This window comes from Rhinoraja longicauda, chromosome 12 (assembly GCF_053455715.1).
Source record: "Rhinoraja longicauda isolate Sanriku21f chromosome 12, sRhiLon1.1, whole genome shotgun sequence".
Classification (NCBI taxonomy): Eukaryota; Metazoa; Chordata; class Chondrichthyes; order Rajiformes; family Arhynchobatidae; genus Rhinoraja; species Rhinoraja longicauda.
Window position 1 is genome coordinate 6,331,616 of NC_135964.1, and position 22,644 is coordinate 6,354,259.

At 43.1% G+C, this 22,644-nt stretch overlaps 1 protein-coding gene across 14 annotated transcripts in view; it reads right to left on the reverse strand.

The window, feature by feature from the left end:
• Window positions 1–523: 523 nt before the first annotated feature.
• The window catches only part of cnksr2a (connector enhancer of kinase suppressor of Ras 2a), a 473,672-nt gene continuing 451,551 nt past the window's right edge, over window positions 524–22,644 (reverse strand). For 12 of the 14 annotated variants that reach the window (XM_078408943.1, XM_078408946.1, XM_078408945.1 and 9 more), the window contains 2 exons: window positions 11,589–11,782; window positions 524–932 (listed from right to left, as the gene is read on the reverse strand). In XM_078408943.1, the coding sequence (XP_078265069.1) occupies window positions 711–932; window positions 11,589–11,782 (416 nt within the window). In that variant the 3' untranslated portion in view covers window positions 524–710. Of the gene's footprint in view, window positions 933–11,588; window positions 11,859–22,644 lie in introns of those variants that run through there. The other 2 variants (XM_078408948.1, XM_078408949.1) reach the window with 2 other exon arrangements.

A 22,644-nucleotide genomic window follows, 5' to 3' on the forward strand; every position in this document is an offset into this window, starting at 1 on the left:
CTTTTGCTCAGCTAGTCAAGTGCAACATGATGGAACGAATAAAATCAAATCTACGAGCCCTATTTCCTCCTGGGCTCATTGTTTGCACTAGTCTGATTATATCATTACATTTGAAAGTGTACACTTTTCATTCTGAGGGAGGAAGACATCTTAAAACAAAAGTGCCATTTTCATACCGATACACTGCAATAAAATTCACACAAAATTGTTTTCCCCACCCCCCCCCCCCCCCATGGCGATATGAGAACATCCAAGTAGAAGAAGGGAAATTGTATTCCCAATAATCGTATCCCCAAAAACAAACTAAAAAATGTGCCCAAGTCCCCAGAATCAAATTCAAAGCCGACCAACATTTGAATGATTTTATTCACAAAATGCTGGAGTAACTCAGCGGGTCAGGCAGCATCTCGGGAGAGAAGGAATGGGTGACGTTTCGGGTCGAGACCCTTCTTCAGACTGAAGAAGGGTCTCAACCCGAAAAAAGTCACCCATTCCTTCTCTCCCGAGACGCTGCCTGACCTGCTGAGTTACTCCAGCATTTTGTGAATAAATACCTTCGATTTGTACCAGCATCTGCAGTTATTTTCTTATATAACATTTGAATGATACTGGAATCTCCTTACAAACAAGATACTTACATCATTACTCACCGGTATGAAATAAGCGGTTGAAAATTATTACATTTATTACAAGGCCTGCCTAGAAACTATTTAAACATGGGTTTCGATATAAGAGTGGGTGTGCATCAAAGGGGATGTTGGGGTAGGTGTAGCTTGTTCACTTGCACCGTTTACTGACTCTGTGGTTCCATTGTTCTGACAGATCTCCACGAAAAGCTCTACATAGGTTTGCTTCCATTCTTGGAATTCTTTGGATGTCAAGCTAGGATTGTCTAGGATCTTGTCTATAATCGCGACTTCTCCTTCTTTTGCCTGAAAGTGAAGAGGAGGGAGAAAGAAAGCCGTGTTATTATGGGGAAAAAAATGAAAAAGGTAATGTATCAAGTGCAATGCTATAATTGTATTTGCACTTGGATTGTACATTCAACGGGCAATCACAGATTGAACAGTTGTTACCAGGCAATAACCCAAACATTTGGACCAATGATCCAGAGCCCTTTATGGCAGCTGGTGAACTTTAATCATGTTAGTAAATATGAAATAAAAAGATTGTATCAGCATTTATTACAATGAACTACCGGGCAGGGAAACTCATTAGGTTTATAAATGTGCATCCGGAAGGAAATCTGCTTTTGTATCTGGTTAAGACATTATATGTGACTTCAGACGAACGAAAATGTGCTTGATTTTTAACTGGCTCTAAGCAAGTTGATCATGAGGACCGAGCAAAGCATGGATTGTGTTTTGCAGTGCCCTTCATCCACCAGCCTGAATGCCCAGAGATGCGTGTCCCACTAAATAGACATCTGCTGAGGCTGGGCGCTGCTCTGCTGGGACCTGCCGCAAGTCCGTGCTCTCGACTAGTACTCCCACAGCAAAGAATTGGCCACAGCTCAGTGCAGAGAGGCTGCCCATGAAGGATGGAGAGAATGTATAGGATGCTGGTTTAAATCGAAGGTCGACACAAAATGATGGAGTAACTCAGCGGGTCAGGCAGCATCTCTGGAGAGAAGGAATGTTTCGGGTCGAGACCCTTCTTCAGACCGATGAGTGGATGAGGGATGGAGAGAAGGCAGGAGAATGGAGTTGTAAGCGAAGGATAGATCAGCCATGATTGAATGGCGGAGTGGACTCAATGGGCTGAATGGCCCATTCTGCTCCTATGACATGGTCTTGGCCATGTGGGGCGGTCGTTCGGTTCTGAGATGCAGACTCAGGGGTATACCCCAGCTGGCATTATGATTGCTGACCATTGTTGAGGACTGAGAGCAAATGGTTCTTGTTATCACAATCCTGCCGTCTCCCCCACATTCTCCTCTGCTTGGCTGCACAGCTCTTCAAGCCTGGAGAGTTATCTGCGCTAATAAATCCAATGGCAGTTGCTATTACCCTGGAGAAATATTCGAGCTGGGGAATGTTATGTAACCAAACAAACAACGGAGGAGCTTCCAAAACATCGAAAAGTAAGTGAGGTGGGAGACCAAGAGTCCAAGTGGTCCGTCCATACTTGAAGCAGATGCTGCCAGACCCAGCAATGTTCTGCATTACAAATGATCATGAAATTATATTAGCCAGGCTGCAGTCCCAAGGTCCACATCCCAACTCTGAGAGGGAGTCTGGACGCCACCACCAGCCCTTGCAGGCCACTGCTTTGTACTTGGCTGCAAGAAACTCAATGGAGTGCCTGGTTCTCGACACACCAGCATTGTTGCACCCGCATCTCACCCTCTATGTTGTGCTGAGTACCTCATGGTTCTGCTACAGGATATGGAAAGATTGAGTATTTGGGCAAAACCCTGGCAAATGGAGTTTAATGTCAGGAAGCGTGAGCTAGTGCAGTTCATGAAGAGGAATCGAAAGGCAGACTGCTATCGAAATGGGAGAGACACTTCAACTGAGTGACATTCAGAGGGATCCAGGTGTTCCAGCGTATCAATGACAAAAAGTAAGCAGGCAGGTCAAAGAAGCAGTTAATTAGTGCAGAACTGATTTACAGAAGGATCTGGGGATCAAGGTTCCGAGCTCCACTAAAGTGGCAACACGTTGGTAGAATAATAAAGATGGCATATGGTATCCTTGCCTTCATTAGTCAGGGCATTGAGTGTAAATGTGAAAGAGTTATGTTGCAGCTCGATTTGATTTTAGGCCGCATTTGGAGTATTGTGGGCAGCTCTGGTTGTCCTGGTACAGGATGCAGGTGAAGGCTTTGGAGGGGGTGCAGAGGACATTTGCCAGAGTGCTGCCTGGATTGGAGGATAATGGTCATAGGGGGCAGTTGAACAAACTTGGATTGGTTTTTTTCTGAAGCATTGGAGGTTGATGGAAGACCTGATAGAAGTTCATAAAATTTTGGGAGGAATAGATAAGTTATCGTATCTTTTCTCGCATGGTGGAAATATCAAAGACTAGAGGTGGAAATATCAAAGACTGGTGTACAAGGACACCCAGGTCTCGCTAGATAGAGCTCTTAAGGATAGCGGAGTCAGGGGGTATGGGGAGAAGGCAGGAACGGGGTACTGATTGAGAATGATCAGCCATGATCACATTGAATGGTGGTGCTGGCTCGAAGGGCCGAATGGCCTACTTCTGCACCTATTGTCTATTGTCTATTGTCTAACACCATTGAGATAATAATCTGCCTCCTTGTTTTTGCCGCCAATGTGAGGTTATCCACTTTGGCGGCAAAAACAAGGAGGCAGATTATTATCTCAATGGTGTTAGGTTAGGTAAGGGGGGAATGCAGCGAGACCTGGGTGTCCTTGTACACCAGTCACTGAAAGTTGGCGTGCAGGTACAGCAGGCAGTGAAGAAACCTAATGGCATGTTGGCCTTAATAACGAGTGGATTTCAGTATAGGAGTAAAGAGGTTCTTCTGCAGTTGTATAGGGCCCTGGTAAGACCACATCTGGAGTATTGTGTACAGTTTTGGTCTCCTAATTTGAGGAAGGACATCCTTGTAATGGTGGCAGTGCAGCGTAGGTTCACGAGATTGATCCGTGGGATGGCGGGGCTGTCATATGAGGAAAGATTGAAAAGACTAGGCTTGTATTCACTGGAGTTTAGAAGGATGAGAGGGGACCTTATAGAGACATATAAAATTATAAAAGGACTGGACAAGCTAGATGCGGGAAAATGTTCCCAATGTTGGGGGAGTCCAGAAGCAGGGGCCACAGTCTTAGAATAAAGGGGAGGTTATTTAAAACTGAGGTGAGAAGGAACTTTTTCACCCAGAGAGTTGTGAATGTGTGGAATTCTCTGCCACAGAGGGCAATGGAGGCCAAATCATTGGATGTATTTAAGAGAGAGTTAGATAGAACTCTGGGGCTAGTGGAATCAAGGGATATGGGGAGAAGGCAGGCATGGGTTATTGATTGTGGACGATCAGCCATAATCACAATGAATGATGGTGCCGGCTTGAAGGGCCGAATGGCCTCCTCCTGCACCTACTTTCTATGTTTCTATGTTTTCTATGTTTCTATGTTTCTAGAGGGCATAACTTTGTCAGAGGAGGACAGATTAGAGGAGATGTGCGGGGCGTTTCTTTACGCAGAGGGTGGTAAATGCCTGGAACACACTACCCAGGGGAAGAGGTGGACGCAGATACGATAAAGGTGTGTAAGAGGCTTTTAGATAGGTCCATGGATATGCAAGGAATGGAAGGATATAGATCATATGCAGACAGAGATGTTTAATCTGGCCTCATTTTCAGTTCAAGCACTGTGGGCTTAAAAGCATATCCCTGTGCTGTACTATTCAATGTTCCATATTCCTCAGGCAAATGGCATATTGGGCTTTATTACAAAAGGGATGTAGTTAAAGGAATCCAGTTTGTTGGAGATGCCACACCTGGAATGTTGTGCAGAGTTTTGGTTCCCTCACACAATAAAAAGGGTATAGACAATAGACAATAGGTGCAGGAGTGGGCCATTCGGCCCCTCGAGCCAGCACCACCATTCAATGTGATCATGGCTGATCATTCTCAATCAGTACCCCGTTCTTGCCTTCTCCCCATACCCCCTGACTCCGCTATCCTTAAGAGCTCTATCTAGCTCTAGGTATAGTAGCATTGGAAGCAATGTAAAGGGGATTCACCAGGCTACATCCTGTAAAGAAGGGTTGTCCCACCAAGATCTGAGAGCTGAACTATTAAATGATTTAAGATTCCAAGAGGGCTTTGCAGGATAGATGTTGAGATGATTACACCCGTGAAAGAGTCACAAACAAGTGGGGCAGTTATTTAAGTAGAAATTCTTTCTCTCAGAAGGTGGTAAATCTCTGGTAATTCTTTGCCCCTAAAGGTGGTGGAGGATATGTTTAAGGTGGAGATCGATAGATATTTGAAAGATTGAGGAATTGAGGGTTACGAAGAAATGGCACATGAAGAGGTGTTGAAGCCAGAGTAGATCAGCCATCACACCGAAGCCAGATGACACACTCCTGGGCCTATTTTCCATCCGTGTGTCTGGTTATAATTCAGCGTTGTTTCCATTGGAGCTTTTGTTCCAGAAACCCATCTGGAGCACTAAATGTGGTACCAGTGTAAACCACATAAATCAATGGCACAATAACTGGAATGGTCAGTGGCTTTATGAGTGGCTCCCACAGCACAAGAAATCAGGTTTGCAATTGTACTGCATTATAAAAGCATAAATATACAATTATTTGAATTGTCTGGTGATTAAATGTTATTTTTAAAGGCTGGGAAATATAAAGGGGGCAAGATAAACACAGCATATTTTGTGGGTCAAACAAATTCTCAACCCCAAGACGATTGCTACAGATGGAAGTTGTTAACGATTGCTTAAGTAAAATGAATAGAAACTGGACTAAATTCATATTTTATTTGTGTTAATTAAGATTATTTTTCATGTATAAATGTGCATTTGCTGTTGTGTAAAAAGAATCTCGCTGTCAAATCAACGGAGCACAGTTGATATTCAGTTCGCCATCATCGACTTGACTGAAGGTGCAGAGAAATTAATGAGCGATTTGTTGGTTGGTACATTTTCCAATCTGATTTGGATTACCTCAAGAACTCAGCTAACTAAATGTGAACCAGGTGTCAAGTCCATTGTAGCATTTTTAAACCTACTTTGAGCACTCATGTATGTCAGAGAAGTGATTATAAGCCATGTATCTATTGTAGAGGTAAACAAAATGAAGTGCAATGTAATTTCTTCACAAAACTGAGATCTACTGCGGCATATGCACTTTATGGTTTGAGCCCAAGAATTAACCTGGCATTTTGGGAGTTCACATATGAGTTAATACATTAGCTGTTGACCTAAGCTTACTTTACTGTGAATAATTTTACTGTGACCATTTCTGCTGTGAGTCTTCTGCTCATGTTCTCCCTCTCCAGGAGTACTGCCTGACCTGCTGGGCATAACATATTTCACTCCTTTTTATTTCCTCTGTTTTTCAGTCTCTTGTTGCCCTTACGCCACAGCTTTTGTTCACATTCTCTCTCTTTAACGCATCAATTGAATGATCTCTACAATTTATCCCTGGGGTAGCCCTAGTCTCACGCTCTCAGAGGTTTTCCCTTTGTCTTTTCCATTCCTCCCCTGCCTTCGTTGCATCTTAAAGCTTAATATTACAGTGCCCTCCATAAAGTTTGGGACAAAGACCAATCATTTATTTATTTGCCTCTGTACTCCACAGTTTGAGATTTGTAATAGAAAAAAACCACGTGGTTAAAGTGCACATTGTCAGATTTTAATAAAGGCCATTTTTATACATTTTGGTTTCACCATGTAGAAATTACAGGTGTTAATACATAGTCCCCCCATTTCAGGACACCATAATGTTTGGGACACATGGCCTCACAGGTGTTTTTAATTGCTCAGGTGTGTTTAAATGCCTCCTTAATGCAGGTATAAGAGAGCTCTCGGCATCTAGTCTTTCCTCCAGTCTTTCCATCACATTTGGAAAGTTTTATCATTTAGAAGAAAGAGAGCACTGGTGAGCTTACTAATCGCAAAGGGACTGGCAGGCCAAGGAAGACCTCCACAGCTGATGACAGAAGAATTCTCGCTATAATAAAGAAAAATCCCCAAACACCTGTCCGACAGATCAGAGACACTCTTCAGGAGTCAGGTGTGGATTTGTCAATGACCAATGTCCGCAGAAGACGCCATGAACAGCAATACAGAGGCTACACTGCAAGATGCAAACCACTGGTTAGCCACAAAAATAGGATGGCCAGTTTGCCAAGAAGTACTTAAAAGAGCAACCACAGTTCTGGAAAAAGGTCTTGTGGACAGATGAGACAAAGATTAACTTGTATCAGAGTGATGGCAAGAGCAAAGTATGGAGGAGAGAAGGAACTGCCCAAGATCCAAAGCATACCACCTCATCTGTGAAACACGGTGGTGGGGGTGTTATGGCCTGGGCATGTATGGCTACTGAAGGTACTGGCTCACTTATCTTCATTGATGATACAACTGCTGATGGTAGTAGCATAATGAATTTTGAAGTGTATAAACACATCCTATCTGCTCAAGTTCAAACAAATGCCTCAAAACTCATTGGCCGGCGGTTCATTCTACAGCAAGACAATGATCCCAAACACACCGCTAAAGCAACAAAGGACTTTTTCAAAGCTCAAAAATGGTCAATTCTTGAGTGGCCAAGTCAATCACCCAATCTGAACCCAATTGAGCATGCCTTTTATATGCTGAAGAGAAAACTGAAGGGGACTAGCAGTGCTGGCTCGAAGGGCCGAATGGCCTCCTCCTGCACCTATTGTCTATTGTCTATTGACTAGCCCCCAAAACAAGCATAAACTAAAGATGGCTGCAATACAGGCCTGGCAGAGCATCACCAGAGAAGACACCCAGCAACTGGTGATGTCCATGAATCGCAGACTTCAAGCAGTCATTGCATGGAAAGGATATGCAACAAAATACTAAACATGAGTACTTTCATTTACATGACATTACTGTGTCCCAAACATTATGGTGCCCTGAAATGGGGGGGGGGGGGGGGGGACTCTGTATAAACACAGCTGTAATTTCTACATGGTGAAACCAAAATGAAAAAAAAGGCCTTTATTAAAATCTGTCAATGTGCATTTTAACCACATGAGATTGTTTCTATTACAAATCTTAAATTGTGGAGTACAGAGGCAAATAAATAAATGATGGGTCTTTTTCCCAAACATAATGGAGGGCATTGTATTTTTTCTTTCCGACTGCTCAAGACACCTCAGCTGTTTCTCTTTTCCTCGATGCTGCCCGACCTGCAGCGTATTTCCACAATATTCCGCTTTCATTTCAGTAATTCCAGCATCTGCAGTGTTAAACTTTTTTTTTTTAATGGTCACAAGGACAGGAATCTCACGTTTGTGATTGTGCCAATTGCTTTCCTGCTCCCAGATTTCCTGTGGAAAATTCCCAATTTTTTCACATCCTAAATGCAGTGGTCATTTGATGACCTTTATAATTTGTATGGATTTTGGTTGGATCAACAGGAGGTGAGCCTGCCAGGACAGTAGTTTGTTCCAGGGACTAATTGTTCTCTTGCTGTGATTAAAAGGCAACACACAACTGATCTGCTGGCTTCTACTTTCAGAGAATCAAATTGAGCATATACCCGCCAAAGTGATCTTCCAATGTTCACCATCCTTGCCAACCAAGACGGTGAGAACACACAACCATGCTAGTTAGTCTGCAGTGAAACCCATCATCAAAGTCTTTTATTTTCCTTTCTACAGTTGGGTTCATTAACCTTCTCCTTCTTCAGCTTAAAATACTTATCCACAGCACTGTCAACTCCGAACCTAGTTTCTCCAAAGTTGCAAAAGTCACCCAGCTCTATTTTGTTTCTACTTATCTGTGACTGAAACCCACATCTATTCATCTGGACACGACTATTCCAATGTTCTGGTTACTTTTTTGCCAAAGATACTAGAGGAACAAAATATACCACTCGACCCTAAAAACTGTAGTATGTCATGGCACCATCTTACTAGGCAGAAACTTGAAGAAACATTTAAAAAGAAAAATAATAAAAACCTGTGAATTGATAAATGAGATATATTCTGTATTTTAATGGTTCCCCCAAAACACTGATTACACTGCGAGAGGCATAGCGGACGGCGGGTTTTGTCTACTAAAATGGCGGCCGTTATGCTCCTTTGCGTACTACACTTCATCATAGGCGATTTCAATGGAGTGGTCCATCTTGTTACTCTAGTATCTTTGGTTTTTGCTTAATGCATTCTTCATCAACTTAAGCTCAAACTCTCCTGCTCCTTACTGAGCTCAGACACATCCAGCCCGTGTTTGTTGATCAGTGTTGGTCAGTGTCTGGCTTCTCTTCCATCTTAAATGTTCTTATGCTTGCTTTCAAATAACTTATTTCATCATCCCTTCAGAAGCCTGTAACCTTCGGCAACCCTATAATTCTCCAAAAGCTCTGTGCTTACTCACAACTCACCTTCATAACCTATATCCCTCTGTTCGCTACCCATCCATATGCCTTTTAAATCTATCCAATAGTCTTTTAAATGCCACAATCATATCTGGTTCAATAACCAACCCATGGCAGCGTGTTCCAGGCACCACACCCTCTGAGCAAAAAAGTCCCCCCCCACCGCTCAACTATTTAAAACTTTGTCCCTCCCACCTTAAAGCTAAGCCCTCTGGTATATCATTTTACCATCCTCAGAAAAAGATTCTGACTGTCGATCCTATCTATGCCTCTCATAATTTTACATATTCTATCAGGTCTCTCTGCAATCTCTAGCGTTCCAGAGAAAACAACCCAAATCTGTTGAATCTCTCCCTCTACCTAATACCCCCTAATCATGGCGTTACTCTGGTGAACCTCTTCTACATCATTTCCAAAGTCAGATCCTTTCTGTAAAGTGCCGACACAGTAATCCAAATGCGGCTAACCAAAGTCCTACAAAGCTGCATCTTGACTCATATACTCAATGACCTTTGAAAGCAAGCATTCCATATGCCTTCTTCACAACTCTACCTGTGAATGAGCATGTACTTGTTGACCTCGCAGTAAACTTGAGGGAAAAGTCCTGTACATCTTACTCACAGTGTGGAATGCCTTTTGTAATATCAAATGCCTTGCTGATTTCTAGTGGTTCTGCAATCTCCAATACATCAACCGCAAACATCAGTCACCAAGAACAAATCCATCTGTGGAATCTTTCCACCCTACGTCGTAACTGTTTGTGACTGCACAACCTATTTGGCAATTGCAATACAATGTGGAATAAAAATGGTTTGTCCTCTTTGATGCACAAATGATGAGAGAATCAGTAGTGTTGATATTCATGTGGATCTGGTAACCATGGAGTTCTTTGCCACAGAAGGCTGTGGAGGCCAATGGGATATTTTTAAGGCAGAGATAGATAGATTCTTGATTAGTACAGGGTTATAGGGAGAAGGCAGGAGAATGAAATTAAGAGGGGAAGATAGATCAGCCATGATTGAATGGCAGAGTAGACTTGATGGGCCGAATGGCCTAATTCTGCTCCTAGAACTTATGAATCAAGAATCACAGGCTCAGAACAAGGGGTAGGGCATTTCGGAGTGAGCTAAGAATATATTTCTTCTCTCAAAGGATGAAGTGCCTCTAGAATTCCCAATTGTGGAGGGCTGTGGGGGCTATAGTTAAGTTCATTAAAAATATATAGGTTGCTAGGTTTCTGGATATGGTAGAAATCGGGGAGTATAGAAATGCTTGCACTGAGGCAGTGGGTCAGCCATGACTGGTGGAACAGGCTTTAAGGGCCCAATGGTCAACTCCTCCTCCTATTTTGCATCTTATCTTCCCAGCCTTCAGTCAACATAATACCCTGCTTTGCATCCATTCGCTGGTCTACCATTACACTCCAAATTCCTTTCTTCATCCAAACAATCTCTTTCTTCATCAAAACAACTTATTTCTTGTGAAACCTAACGTGGTAAAACACTGGGGAGTTTTGGTACCTTGGAAGTGATAAACCGTTGCCCATTTGAGATATCTATTGAAGTAGAGTAAATAGTTTCCTCTCCCTAATTTAAGTGAAGTTAATTGCCTCATTCATTGAGCTACAATCAGAGGTGCACCTGGTACGAATGAGCGGATACACTATCACAGAGGATTGTTCCTTTCCCGCCTTCAATGATTTAATTACACTCAGCTAAGCAAAAACGCAAACGCTGTTACACACTTAAATGTCCCAAGGCACGACTCGATTTGGGATTGAAACTCAAGTGGAGCTTCAGAGAATTGTGGCAAATGATAACAGGCCAGTTGGCTGTGGAATCTCTGGCTCACTGTCAATTTTAATACAGCACTGTGTGAAATGTAAATTCTATTGCAGGACCGCTGAAAGAAAACCATATCATCGGCATACATACGCAAGATGGCCTTTTCTTTAAAATAATATAGCCCGGAGTAGGATTTTAATGAGGAATGGCAGGGGGTCGGTGAAGGTGAGTTGAGATCATCAGATGGAGATTGTGTTGCATTTGGTAAAGCAGTAGTTCTGGAACTACATGAGGACAATACCACAGATGTTGAACCATTGTGATGATACACTAGGTAACAAAGGTGACCTGGTCGACTGTATCGAATGTGGTAGAGTGAGAAGGGAATGCAGAGGCACAATGCATTCATTACCACATAAAATGTTGTAAGTAGCTCTGAAGAATGCGGTCTCAATGCTGTGTGGATCAGATACCAGACTGAAGGGATGGGGATCGGGAAGGTCAGCCTGAGGTGTCAATAACATAATCCAGACCCTCAAGAAACAGATAAATTAAAAAAAGCCAAGTTGAACCAGTTAATTCTGACTAGTTTAAAATACCCCAACACTTAATGAAAAAAAAAGTATTATATGCAGTAGTTGGTAACAAGAATATTTGTCTGTAATTTGTATTACTATTAAAACTAAATGGGGGAAGAGTCTGCAAATTTAACAATGATAATTTCTATAAGAAAAAGGGAAAGTCCTACCTTAATTGTGCTCTTTAGAATTCTAAGCTTGTGCAATTTTTCATTTATGACTGGATTGTCACATCTCTTTTGGAAAGACCTCTTGAACTCCTGTTTGGTGGAAAGGCGATGCTCTCCTAAAGGAGACACACTGGCGTTCTCCAGTGCCTTGTACAAATCCTGCAAAGGGTCCCCAGTTTCCTCTGGCGCAGGTTCTGGCAAAGAATCAATTTGGATGAGTCTAGGATTAGTGAAAGACGAACAACAGCTTCAGAAGTGTCTGATATCACCCTGGTTGAAAAGGAAAGAGATTTAAAGCTGGGTTATCTTATGACCTCCAATTAAAGTCAAATTTCTTGGCCTGTTGATTTTATAGATCAATGTTTACCATGCAGAACGTAACTAAAAGTTTCAAATGAAAGAGACTGCATCCTGAAATAAGAACAGGAAGTTTTGGAAATTAAGGCTGGAAACATGAACTCTCTTTCTCCCTCCAAAGATGCTGCCTGACCTGCTGAGAATTTCCAACACTTTCTGTTTTCATTAACTAGAAGCTGAATGGACAAACTAATATTTGTTTCATTGGTATCATGGGATTTGACCAAGCTAGATTCATTTTCCAACCAGATTTAAACCCAGCAAGTTAATTTGCAATTTCTGGAAAGGCACATGCCATAAAAATAAGGAACACATTTTCTGGTAGGAATGCATGAGGCTATTCGGCCCACGGATCTGTGCCATCACCTGGGGTGATGGGGAATCATCGGTCCCATTCCACTGCACTTTATTTCCCTGTACCCTTCCAGCTCATTCCCACACTTGCTTACCAACTCCCATTTGATTTCTTTTGCTATTAACCTACGCTGTGGGCTAATTTACAGAAGCCAATCAACCTAATAATACATCTGGAAAACACTGGAGGAAAGCCATTCAATTACACACAGAATGCTCAAATTCTACACTGGTAGTACCTGAAGTTACGATTGAATCGAGAATTGCAAACTTCCGTGAACTCTGCAATCTCCCAACCTTGTTAGCAGATTGATTAGTAGGACTAGATGTTACAATCCCTAAGGTTTGCACTACAATTGACTGGTGTTGTTCTTGGGGGTGACCACTAGGTGATGTTGCTACCATTCAGACACATCTTCAGTTGTGCACCTCAACGTCACTGGGTGTTTCGGCCTTTTATCACAAGACACCCTCAGTCGAGGCAGGCCCACCGCGGGGTGATCAGACCTGGGTGTGTGTCTTATGGTTACCCTCTAGATGGTCATGTGGCAGCCCAGACAGCATCTCTTCTTTTCAGCCACAGCCAGTGATTGCTCCGTTCGGCGGCATTTGCAAGTTCTTTGATTGCCCCCCTTTGGGCCTGCCCTTTGACTCCTACTTCCCTCAGGAGCCTTGCGGTGGAACTAGCAAGGAACTAGCACTGGATGCACCCTGACACTCCAACCTCGCTCCTCTGCCTCTACTGCAAGGTTGTAATATCTCAGCCTTTTCCTTTCGTATGCCTCGTCCACAGCCTCCTCCCAGGGCACCGTCAGCTGAATGATGAAAACACGCCGACAGGAGTTGGACCAGAGGACAAGGTCTGGTCGCAGGTTGGTAGCTGCGATTTCAACTGGGAAGGAAAGCCTCTGGCCTAGGTCAACCCGCATTTCCCAGTCTCTGGCTGCGTTCAGTGGGCATGAGTTGCGAGGCGAGGGATTAGTCCTCCATAAAAACGTATATTTGTTTCATTGGTATCATGGGATTTGACCAAGCTAGATTCATTTTCCAACCAGATTTAAACCCAGCAGGTTAATTTGCAATTTCTGGAAAGGCACCTGCCATAAAAATAAGGAACACATTTTCTAGTAGGAATGCATGAGGCTATTCGGCCCACGGATCTGTGCCGTCACCTGGGGTGATGGGGAATCATCGGTCCCATTCCACTGCACTTTATTTCCCTGTACCCTTCCAGCTCATTCCCACACTTGCTTACCAACTCCCATTTGATTTCTTTTGCTATTAACCTACGCTGTGGGATAATTTACAGAAGCCAATCAACCTAATAATACATCTGGAAGACTCTGGAGGGAAGCCATTCAATTACACACAGAATGCTCAAATTCTACACTGGTAGTACCTGAAGTTAAGATTGAATCGAGAATTGCAAACTTCCGTGAACTCTGCAATCTCCCAACCTTGTTAGCAAAAAATTATTCAGTAATTTCATAGCAAAGATTGTCTAGACAAAAGTCACAACAAACCACAATCTCTCCAGCTTGGTTGACTAATTGAATTAGTGATAACTGGTGAAACGGTTGTTTTTTGGTGTATTCTGATAGCCTCATTGGTAAAACATGAAACCCCTTATAACTTTAAACCTGAAATGTAATCTTGGACACATTCTTCATGAGACAAATATGTAGAAGGCAGCACAGATAACCACAGATAGGAGCAGTCGAAACTCCCTAAAAAACTCAGTTACTGAAATGAAATTTATTTATTTGCACAAATAAATCATTTATGATTTCATGTGGGGAAGGACCAGGCAAAGATGAGCCAAGTACCTCAAAATCAAAGGACAACTGTAAAACATCAGCCCATCACTCTCTTTAAGTGACAGGTATTAGACTCCGAGCTAATTATATATTAATCCAGATGACGATTGAAGTACGTTAAAACCTAAAACAATCTGAAAGAGATCAAAACATAGCACAAATGAATTACTAAACAGTCAAAGGGAAAATGGGCACCATGAAAATATTGGTGCCTTTTAATCTCAAGATAAAGGAGTGGAAAAGACTGACACAGCAAGATCAAATTGTGACAAGTAATGTCTTCAGCATCTTTAGTTAATCTTTTGTCTATGGCCAAGATTTCAGTGTCTGCTGGTTAAACCTTTTCAATAAACTGCAGAATGGGGATTGTCAGGCATGATGTGCGGAGATTCTCCATCAGCAACTGAAGACTGGCAGGTTGCATGGGTCATCTAAGTAGATTTTCCTGACCCATCAACTACCACTACGGATATCCAAGGCGTCTGATCAATCAGCTGCAGAGCACAAAAACCCTTCCATTTTGTGTTAGATGTATCACAAGGGAGAAAGAGCTGCAGCACAACCTGTTCAAAGGTAATTCCCCTCTTCAAATGTACTGACTCTCTTTCAAATGGGGGCAGGATACTAAAGCCATATGATGGAATGTCGAAACACTAAAAAGTGTTTTAAGTTTGACCTAACAGCAACTACTTGCGTTTATACGATGCACTCAATGTCGATAAACAATGTCAATAAACAACACTTCACAAAAAAGTAGAAGCATAAAAAATGGGAGCTTGCCAAGAAACAAAACGGGAGGCGTGACTAAAGGTGTTAAATAACTTATATAGGAACATGAATGAATGAATGAATGAATGAGTTTATTGGCCAAGTATGTACACATATAAGGAATGTGCCTTGGTGCCCCGCTCGCAAGTAACAACACGAACATACAGTAAACAATTAAGAATAAAGCATAAAACATTAAGAATATATCATTACGGTTTAAACATGTGAGTGAAATAAACCTGAGCAAAAAGAGACTACAGACTTTGGTTTTTGAGTAGAGCTACTACTCTACTCGCGGAAAAAAGCTGTTTTTATGTCTGGCTGTGGCTGCTTTGACAGTCCGGAGTCGCCTTCCAGAGGAAAGTGCTTCAAAGAGTTTGTGGCCAGGGTGAGAGGGGTCAGAGATGATCTTGCCCGCTCGCTTCCTGGCCCTTGCAGTGTACAGTTCGTCAATGGGGGGAAGGTTGCAGCCAACAACCTTCTCAGCTGATCGAACGATTCGTTGCAGCCTCCGGATGTCGTGCTTGGTGGCTGAGCCAAACCTGACCATGATGGAGAAGGGGAGGACGGACTCAATGATAGCAGTATAGAATTGGACCATCATTGCCTGTGGCAGATTGTGTTTCCTCAGCTGCCGCAGGAAGTACATCCTCTGTTGGGCCTTTTTGACTGTGGAGTCGATGGTGGCCCCCCATTTAAGGTCCCTGGAGATAATGGTTCCAAGGAACTGAAATGACTCCACAGATGTGACTGTGATGTTGTTGATGGTGAGTGGGGGGAGGGGAGGGGGAGCTCTCCTAAAGTCTACAATCAGGTCCACTGCCTTAAGAGCATTGAGCTCCAGGTTGTTGTGATGGCATCAGGACGCCAGCTGTGTCACTTCCCATCTGTAGGCAGATTCCTCCCCATCCTGGATCAGTCCAATCAGAGCAGTGTCATCCGCAAACTTGAGGAGCTTGACAGAGGAGTCTGTGGAGGTGCAGTTGTTAGTGTAGAGAGTAAAGGAGAGGGAAGAGTACGCAGCCTTGCAAACATCTTAAAAGAGGTTAAAAAAAAATGGTGTAGGAAGGAACTTCAAGTGCTGGTTTAAACCGAAGATAGAAACAAAAAGCTGGATTAACTCAGCAGGACAGGCAGCATCTCTGGAGTGAAGGAATGGGTGACGTTTCGGGTCGAGACCCTTCTTCAGACTGAAGGTCACGGGAAAGGGAAATGAGGGATATGGACGACGATGTAGAGAGATAAAGAACAATGAATGAAAGAAATGCAAAAATGTAGTGATGATAAAGGAAGCAGGCCTTTGATGGCCATTTGTTGGGTGAAAATGAGAAGCTGGTGCGACTTGGGTGGGGGAGGGATGGAGCGAGAGGGAATGCCAGGGTTACTTGAAGTTAGAGAAATCAGTGTTCATACCACTGGGCCGTAAGCTGCCCAAGCGAAATATGAGATGCTGTTCCTCCAATTTGCATTTAGCCTCACTCTGACGATGGAGGAGGCCTTGGACAGAAAGGTCCGCGTGAGAATGGGAAGGAGATTTAATGTGTGTGGCAACCGGGAGATCATAAAAATATGTGGTGTTCAGGGAAGGGTCTCAGCAGTGCCGGTGACATGATGGGAGGATGTACAAGATACGATTGTCAGAGGAAGGGACACTTTTAGGAGGTTGTGGAATTTTTTTTTTTTTAAACAGGTAGAGAGTGGCCACAAAAATATTATAAAAAAGGTCTGATCATTTTGAATTGGAGGCAATGGGGACAGGAATCAATGCAAGTCAGCAGAGAATACTTTGGAACTGGTATGGTGTAGGCAGCAAAGATGTGGATCAACTAAACAGTATGTAAACAAAGAGAGACCATCTTGGGATCAAAGATACTAGAGGAACAAGATGGACCACTCCGTTGAAATCGCCTACAGTGAAGTGTAGTACGCAAAGGAGCCATTTTAGTAGGCAAAACCCGCCGTTCGTTATGCCTCTCGCAGTGTAATCAGTGTTTTGGGGGAACAGTAATGATTATACCATTAAAATGCAGAATATATCTCATCTACCAATTCACGGATTTTTGTTATTTTTCTTTTAAAATGTTTCTGCAAGTTTCTGCCTACTAAAATGGCGCCTTGACGTACTACGGTTTTTAGGGTCGAGTGGTCTATCTTGTTCCTCTAGTATCTTTGCTTGGGATACCCTGCAAGCTGGGACTCTGAAAGTGAAGCAGAATGCTGCATACATCCCTGGTGGTCTGAGTGGAAGCAGTAATTAGAACTTCAGGAACATAAATCAAGATTCGTCACGTCTGCTGGGCACCTTGGCAAATGATCACATTTTGCCAAGAGTAGCTGAAGGAAGTTTGTGGAGCTGGGACTGTAAACTAAATTTGCCTTGAAAAGGCAGGCTCGAAGGCTGCTAATGCCAATGACTAGTGTCTTTTCAGGACCATTCTCATCCAGCTACTGTGACTAATGACAAATTACGTGCAACTTACACGGTTAAAGCCAATTCCTGCAAGGTCATGTCCTGCTAATGAGCTGTAAATTTAGGAAACTTACACACACACACACACTGGTCATCTATCATCCCAGGCACGTACTGATCCTGAGTAGGATTAAACATCTCTCGGCGATTACATGACAACTGTTGTGAAAGGCTTGATGTGTTCTGTCAAAGTGGAAAATAACCCCAGTGCTCAGTAACTCACATGATCACAGAATTCTTTGCACATTAGGAAAAGCAAATGACTTGTTTAAAGGTTACTACCAACAGAAGACATGTTACAATTGACCCTAAAATGTAATATTTTTAATATCAATGTACAAATTTGTGAGTGGTTAAATTCAAAGCTATAACTGTACCAATCACCTCATTGAAAACCAAGTTAAATGTATATAGATTATTCCCAGCTGGATAAATGAAGTTAGGAGTTTGCTTGGTGGTATTGCATCAAATGCAAGTGTTCCGGTCGATTTATTGCAATTCAAAAAGGCGGTTATCATTTGTGGCTATTAATTATGGAAAACCTTTGATACGGGCCAATTTTAATAGACAATAGACAATAGACTATAGGTGCAGGAGGAGGCCATTCGGCCCTTCGAACCAGCACCGCCATTCAATGTGATCATGGCTGATCATTCTCAATCAGTACCCCGTTCCTGCCTACTCCCCATACCCCCTGACTCCGCTATCCTTAAGAGCTCTATCTAGCTCTCTCTTGAATGCATTCAGAGAATTGGCCTCCACTGCCTTCTGAGGCAGAGAGTTCCACAGATTCACAACTTTCTGACTGAAAAAGCTTTTCCTCATCTCAGTTCTAAATGGCCTACCCCTTATTCTTAAACTGTGGCCCCTTGTTCTGGACTCCCCCAAAATTGGGAACATGTTTCCTGCCTCTAATGTGTCCAACCCCTTAGTAATCTTATACGTTTCGATAAGATCTCCTCTCATCCTTCTAAATTCTAGTGTATACAAGCCTAGTCGCTTAAAGTGACTAAACAGCTGCACCACAGAAAGGACGATGTGCCAAAATAAAGGAGATGGTCTGTCAGCAGGTTCTGGTCAGAATGTCAATCACAACATCCAACATAATGCCAACAGTTCGTACAGGAGCTCACTGGTGGTACGGAAGATCATGACTTTCTTTTTGTCCCTGAAATCTCAAAATAATTTTTTGTACAACAAAAGAATGAGATATACTCAGGATACATTTTTGATTATCTTGTGATTTACTTTGTGGATTATTTTGCCAAATTTTCATTCTGCCCCACTGTGTCTTATCTTTGAAAAGCCTTGATTGAAATGGGGAAGAAGTTGTTAGTGCTGTCGATGCAAAGCATGAGAATGTGTATCCTTCTTCAAAGAGCAGAATCCAGTGCACCACCAACAGTTCACACAGCTTGGCTGCATCGTGGTGCAGCTGGTAGAGCTGCTGCTCCACAGAGCCAGAGACCCTGGTTCGATCCTGACCTTGGGTGCTGTTTACACGTTGTGCCCTGTGACCACATGGGTTTCCTCCAGATTCTCCATTAGCCTCCCACGTTCCAGGCGTGCTGGTTTATAGGTTAACTGCCCTCTGTAAATTGCCCTTTGTGTGCAGGGAGTGGATCCGAAAGTGAGATAACATAGATAGGTTGTGAACGGCTGATGGATGGGCGAAGTGGTCACAGGACTGCAGGGCCTGTTTCCAAGCTGTATTTCTAAACTAAATTCCAAATCCTTGCAAGCTCTATTTCACCATCAAAAGCGTGCGAGGCAAGCAGTCTCTGGTTCTTATTCATCCAGCAAAATACCATGACATATCCGAGTTGCACCTCAACCCAGTAGATTCTCACCATGGCTCTCCGTTCAATCATTAAACCTGGAGATGTCAAATCTTTAGGGTCAAATTTAATAGCCTGAATGCTATTAGCCTGAAAGAAAGTGAGCACAGGGATTGCAATGCGTGATAGTTGACTGCAAGGCTGCGTGCCAACTTTGTGTTGCCTGCAATTAATAATGATTTCAGCATTGAGCCACTGCTAACCTTGCAGTACATTGGCTGGAGGCACCTGTCACATGCCAAAATCCAGACCGGTAGCTCCATTTAAAGCTGCACTACTTATAGTTACTTTGTGCCCTTATAAAGAGGCATTACATTGTGGCTGCAGCAATTGCAGGTGGTTATGCCGGAAGTGAGTTTGACCTGGGAAGTGTCAGTTAATACCATAATGTTTGATCCATAGGATGAACAGGAGGTTTTGGTGGAGATGGAGGAGGAAGACAAGAGGTGTCCCACATGGAGACGAGACCAGGACATTCTCCACCTTCAAATTATTGACAGTTTGTGTATTTTTTTAGAGATAGTGTGGGAACAGATCCTTTGGCCTACCGAGGCCACGCCGACCATCGATCTGTACACCAGTTCTATGTTCTACTTGGGGCAATCTACAGATGCCAATTAACCTACAAATCCTTCGCATCCTTGAAATGTGGGAGGACAATGGAACAACTGGAGGAATCCAACATAATCACAGGAGAACGTACAAATTCTGCATGGACAGCACCCAAGGCCAGGTTGGAACCTGGGTCTCTGGAGCTGCAAAGCAGCAACTTTACCGCTGCGCCACTGTGCTGCCCCTTTAGGGAGTAACAAAGATTTGGGATCAATGTAGGGTAAGGCACGGGACAAAGTGGACTGCAGCAAAAAACAGTGGGCAAGCAACAGTGTACCAGAACACTCAAGCTCTGCTGCAGATGATTTTGACAATAACATTGGTAGACATACTCCTGGACGAAGAGACTGATAAGTACAAGCAAAGCAGTGTTTGATGATCAGCTTTGGATCTCTCCTATAACCTTGATTTCCTTTCCACCATGGTTGACAGTGGCAGCAGTTGTTGTTTCCATTTCCGCCATGGTGGAGTTGCTGCCTTACAGCTCTTACAGCGCCAGAGACCCGGATTCGATCCCGATCCCGATCCCTGTCTGTATGGAGTTAGTATGTCCTCCCCGTGACCTGTGTGGGTTTTCTCCGAGATCTTTGGTTTCCTCCCACACTCCAAAGACGTACAGGTTTGTAGATTAATTGACGGTATAAATGCAAATTGTCCCTTATGTGAGTAGAATAGTGTTAATGCGCGAGGATCGGTGTCGGTATGGACTCGGTGGGCTGAAGGGCCTGTTTCCACGCGGTATCTCTAAACTAAACTAAACACTTCTGTTCTCACCTTCCACCTTTCCCAGAACAAACATAGGATTTCCCTTGGCTCCATGTTTCACAAAAACTGCCTCCCCAATTTCTGCCCGACATGACATTGCAGGCACATCTTCTCCTCCCCTTCCCTTTTCAAATGTCAAGAGACCTTCCTGCTGGAACACTCAGATTCAATCTGTCACCTTCATCATAACCTCTCCCCTTCCACAAAATGTCTGGAGATACAGCCTTCCTGGTACCCAGGACTCCAAACACGTATTCCAGTGTTTCATTTGTACATCTTCCAATCTAGTGTACTCCATCCAGTATTCATGCTGTGGCCCATGGCGTACATTGGGAAAACCAAACGCAGACCAGGTGACAACTGCATGAAAAAGCTATTCACCCTGCGAGGTTGACCATGAGCTGGCAGGCTTCACTCACGTTATTTATTTATCCTGCTCTGACTCTTCTTTGTTTAAGTCCTTCTATATTGTTTAAACAAATTCGGATGTAAGGTTGAACATCTTCCAACTGGACACATTACATCTGTCAGCACTCAACAATGACATCAACAGTTGCAGATAATTGGTCATTAAATCTCATATTTCCAAAATTTATTTTCTCTTTTCTGACAATTCCAAATGTTCTCAAATTTCTGCTTCCCTGGCATTCAGAATGAAATAAGCAGAAACTCCCTCTAACCAAGTATTGGAAAGGCCCCTTCTTCAGTCCTATCGCTGACTGCATCCCTTACCCACCGACTCCATCCTCACCTTGTTAACTGTGAGAAACTAAACAGAATCATTCATCGACCAGCCTCTGCCTCACCCCTCCTTCCCACTTCAATATACTGAGTATCTTCTCTCTACACTCTCCATACACTGGGGCCATTCAATCCGCAAGCGAAGCCGCAGAGAAAGCCACTAGATGGCTTTGGATTAAGAGGGCAGATCCATGGGCGGTTGCTGCTGGGACGTTCAACCCCTGGCTGGGTCGCCTGGGCGAGGGGGTCTGATGTTGTGAGACCCGAAACACCCGATGACCCCAGGTCACATCACTGAGGATGCGTCCCAGTGCATCCAGAAGATGTGTCTTGCACACTCTCTACACTCTCAGCATTGATGCAGGGTCTTGACCCAAAGCACCAACCATCTCCTTTCCACTACAGATGCTGCTTGACCTGTTGAATTCTTCCAGACATTTACTGTTTGTTATTCAGAGTTTTGGTGTCTTATGTGACCTAGTAGAACTACACATACATTTTTTTGACTGCTCATATTTCCACCTTTTTAATGTTGCTTTTGTCTGCTCAGTGGAATGGTTTAGATGCTGGTTGAAAGTCAATAATATTGCTAGATCTGGAATCACACCAAACCAGACTGGGTATGGAAGATCAATCTCATCCCCAAAGGTAATCAGTAATCCAGAGGGGTTTTCATGTATATCATTACCGATTCTAATCTTTTAATTCCAGATTTTTTTAAATTACCAGTTAATTAAGATTCAAGAGAGTCAAGAGTGTTTAATTGCGATTGGAAAGGAACAATGAAATTCTTACTTGCAACAGCACGCCAGGCTTGTAAACACAGTACCCAATTGATAACGTAATAAACAGACAAAAAAAGACGTTCAATAAATAAAAAACAATAATATAGTGCAAGATCAAAACAAAAAAACCCAAAGTCGCTAGTGTTCAAGGTTTAGTTGGTGTTTAGACAATAGACAACAGACAATAGGTGCAGGAGGAGGCCATTCGGCCCTTCGAGCCAGCACCGCCATTCAATGTGATCATGGCTGATCATTCTTAATCAGTACCCCGTTCCTGCCTTCTCCCCATACCCCCTGACTCCGCTATCCTTAAGAGCTCTATCTAGCTCTCTCTTGAATGCATCCAGAGAATTGGCCTCCACTGCAGTGTTTGCAGTGTTCAATACAGCCTGACGGTTGTTGGGAAGATGCTGTTCCTGAACCTGGACAAGAATTTTAATTCATTTCGAGGGAGACAAATGTTGGGGAAATAAAATAAGAGGAGAAATAAGAAAAGATAAAAAAGACACTGAAAATAAAATGAGGGATGGTAGTTGAAAAAGCAATCAG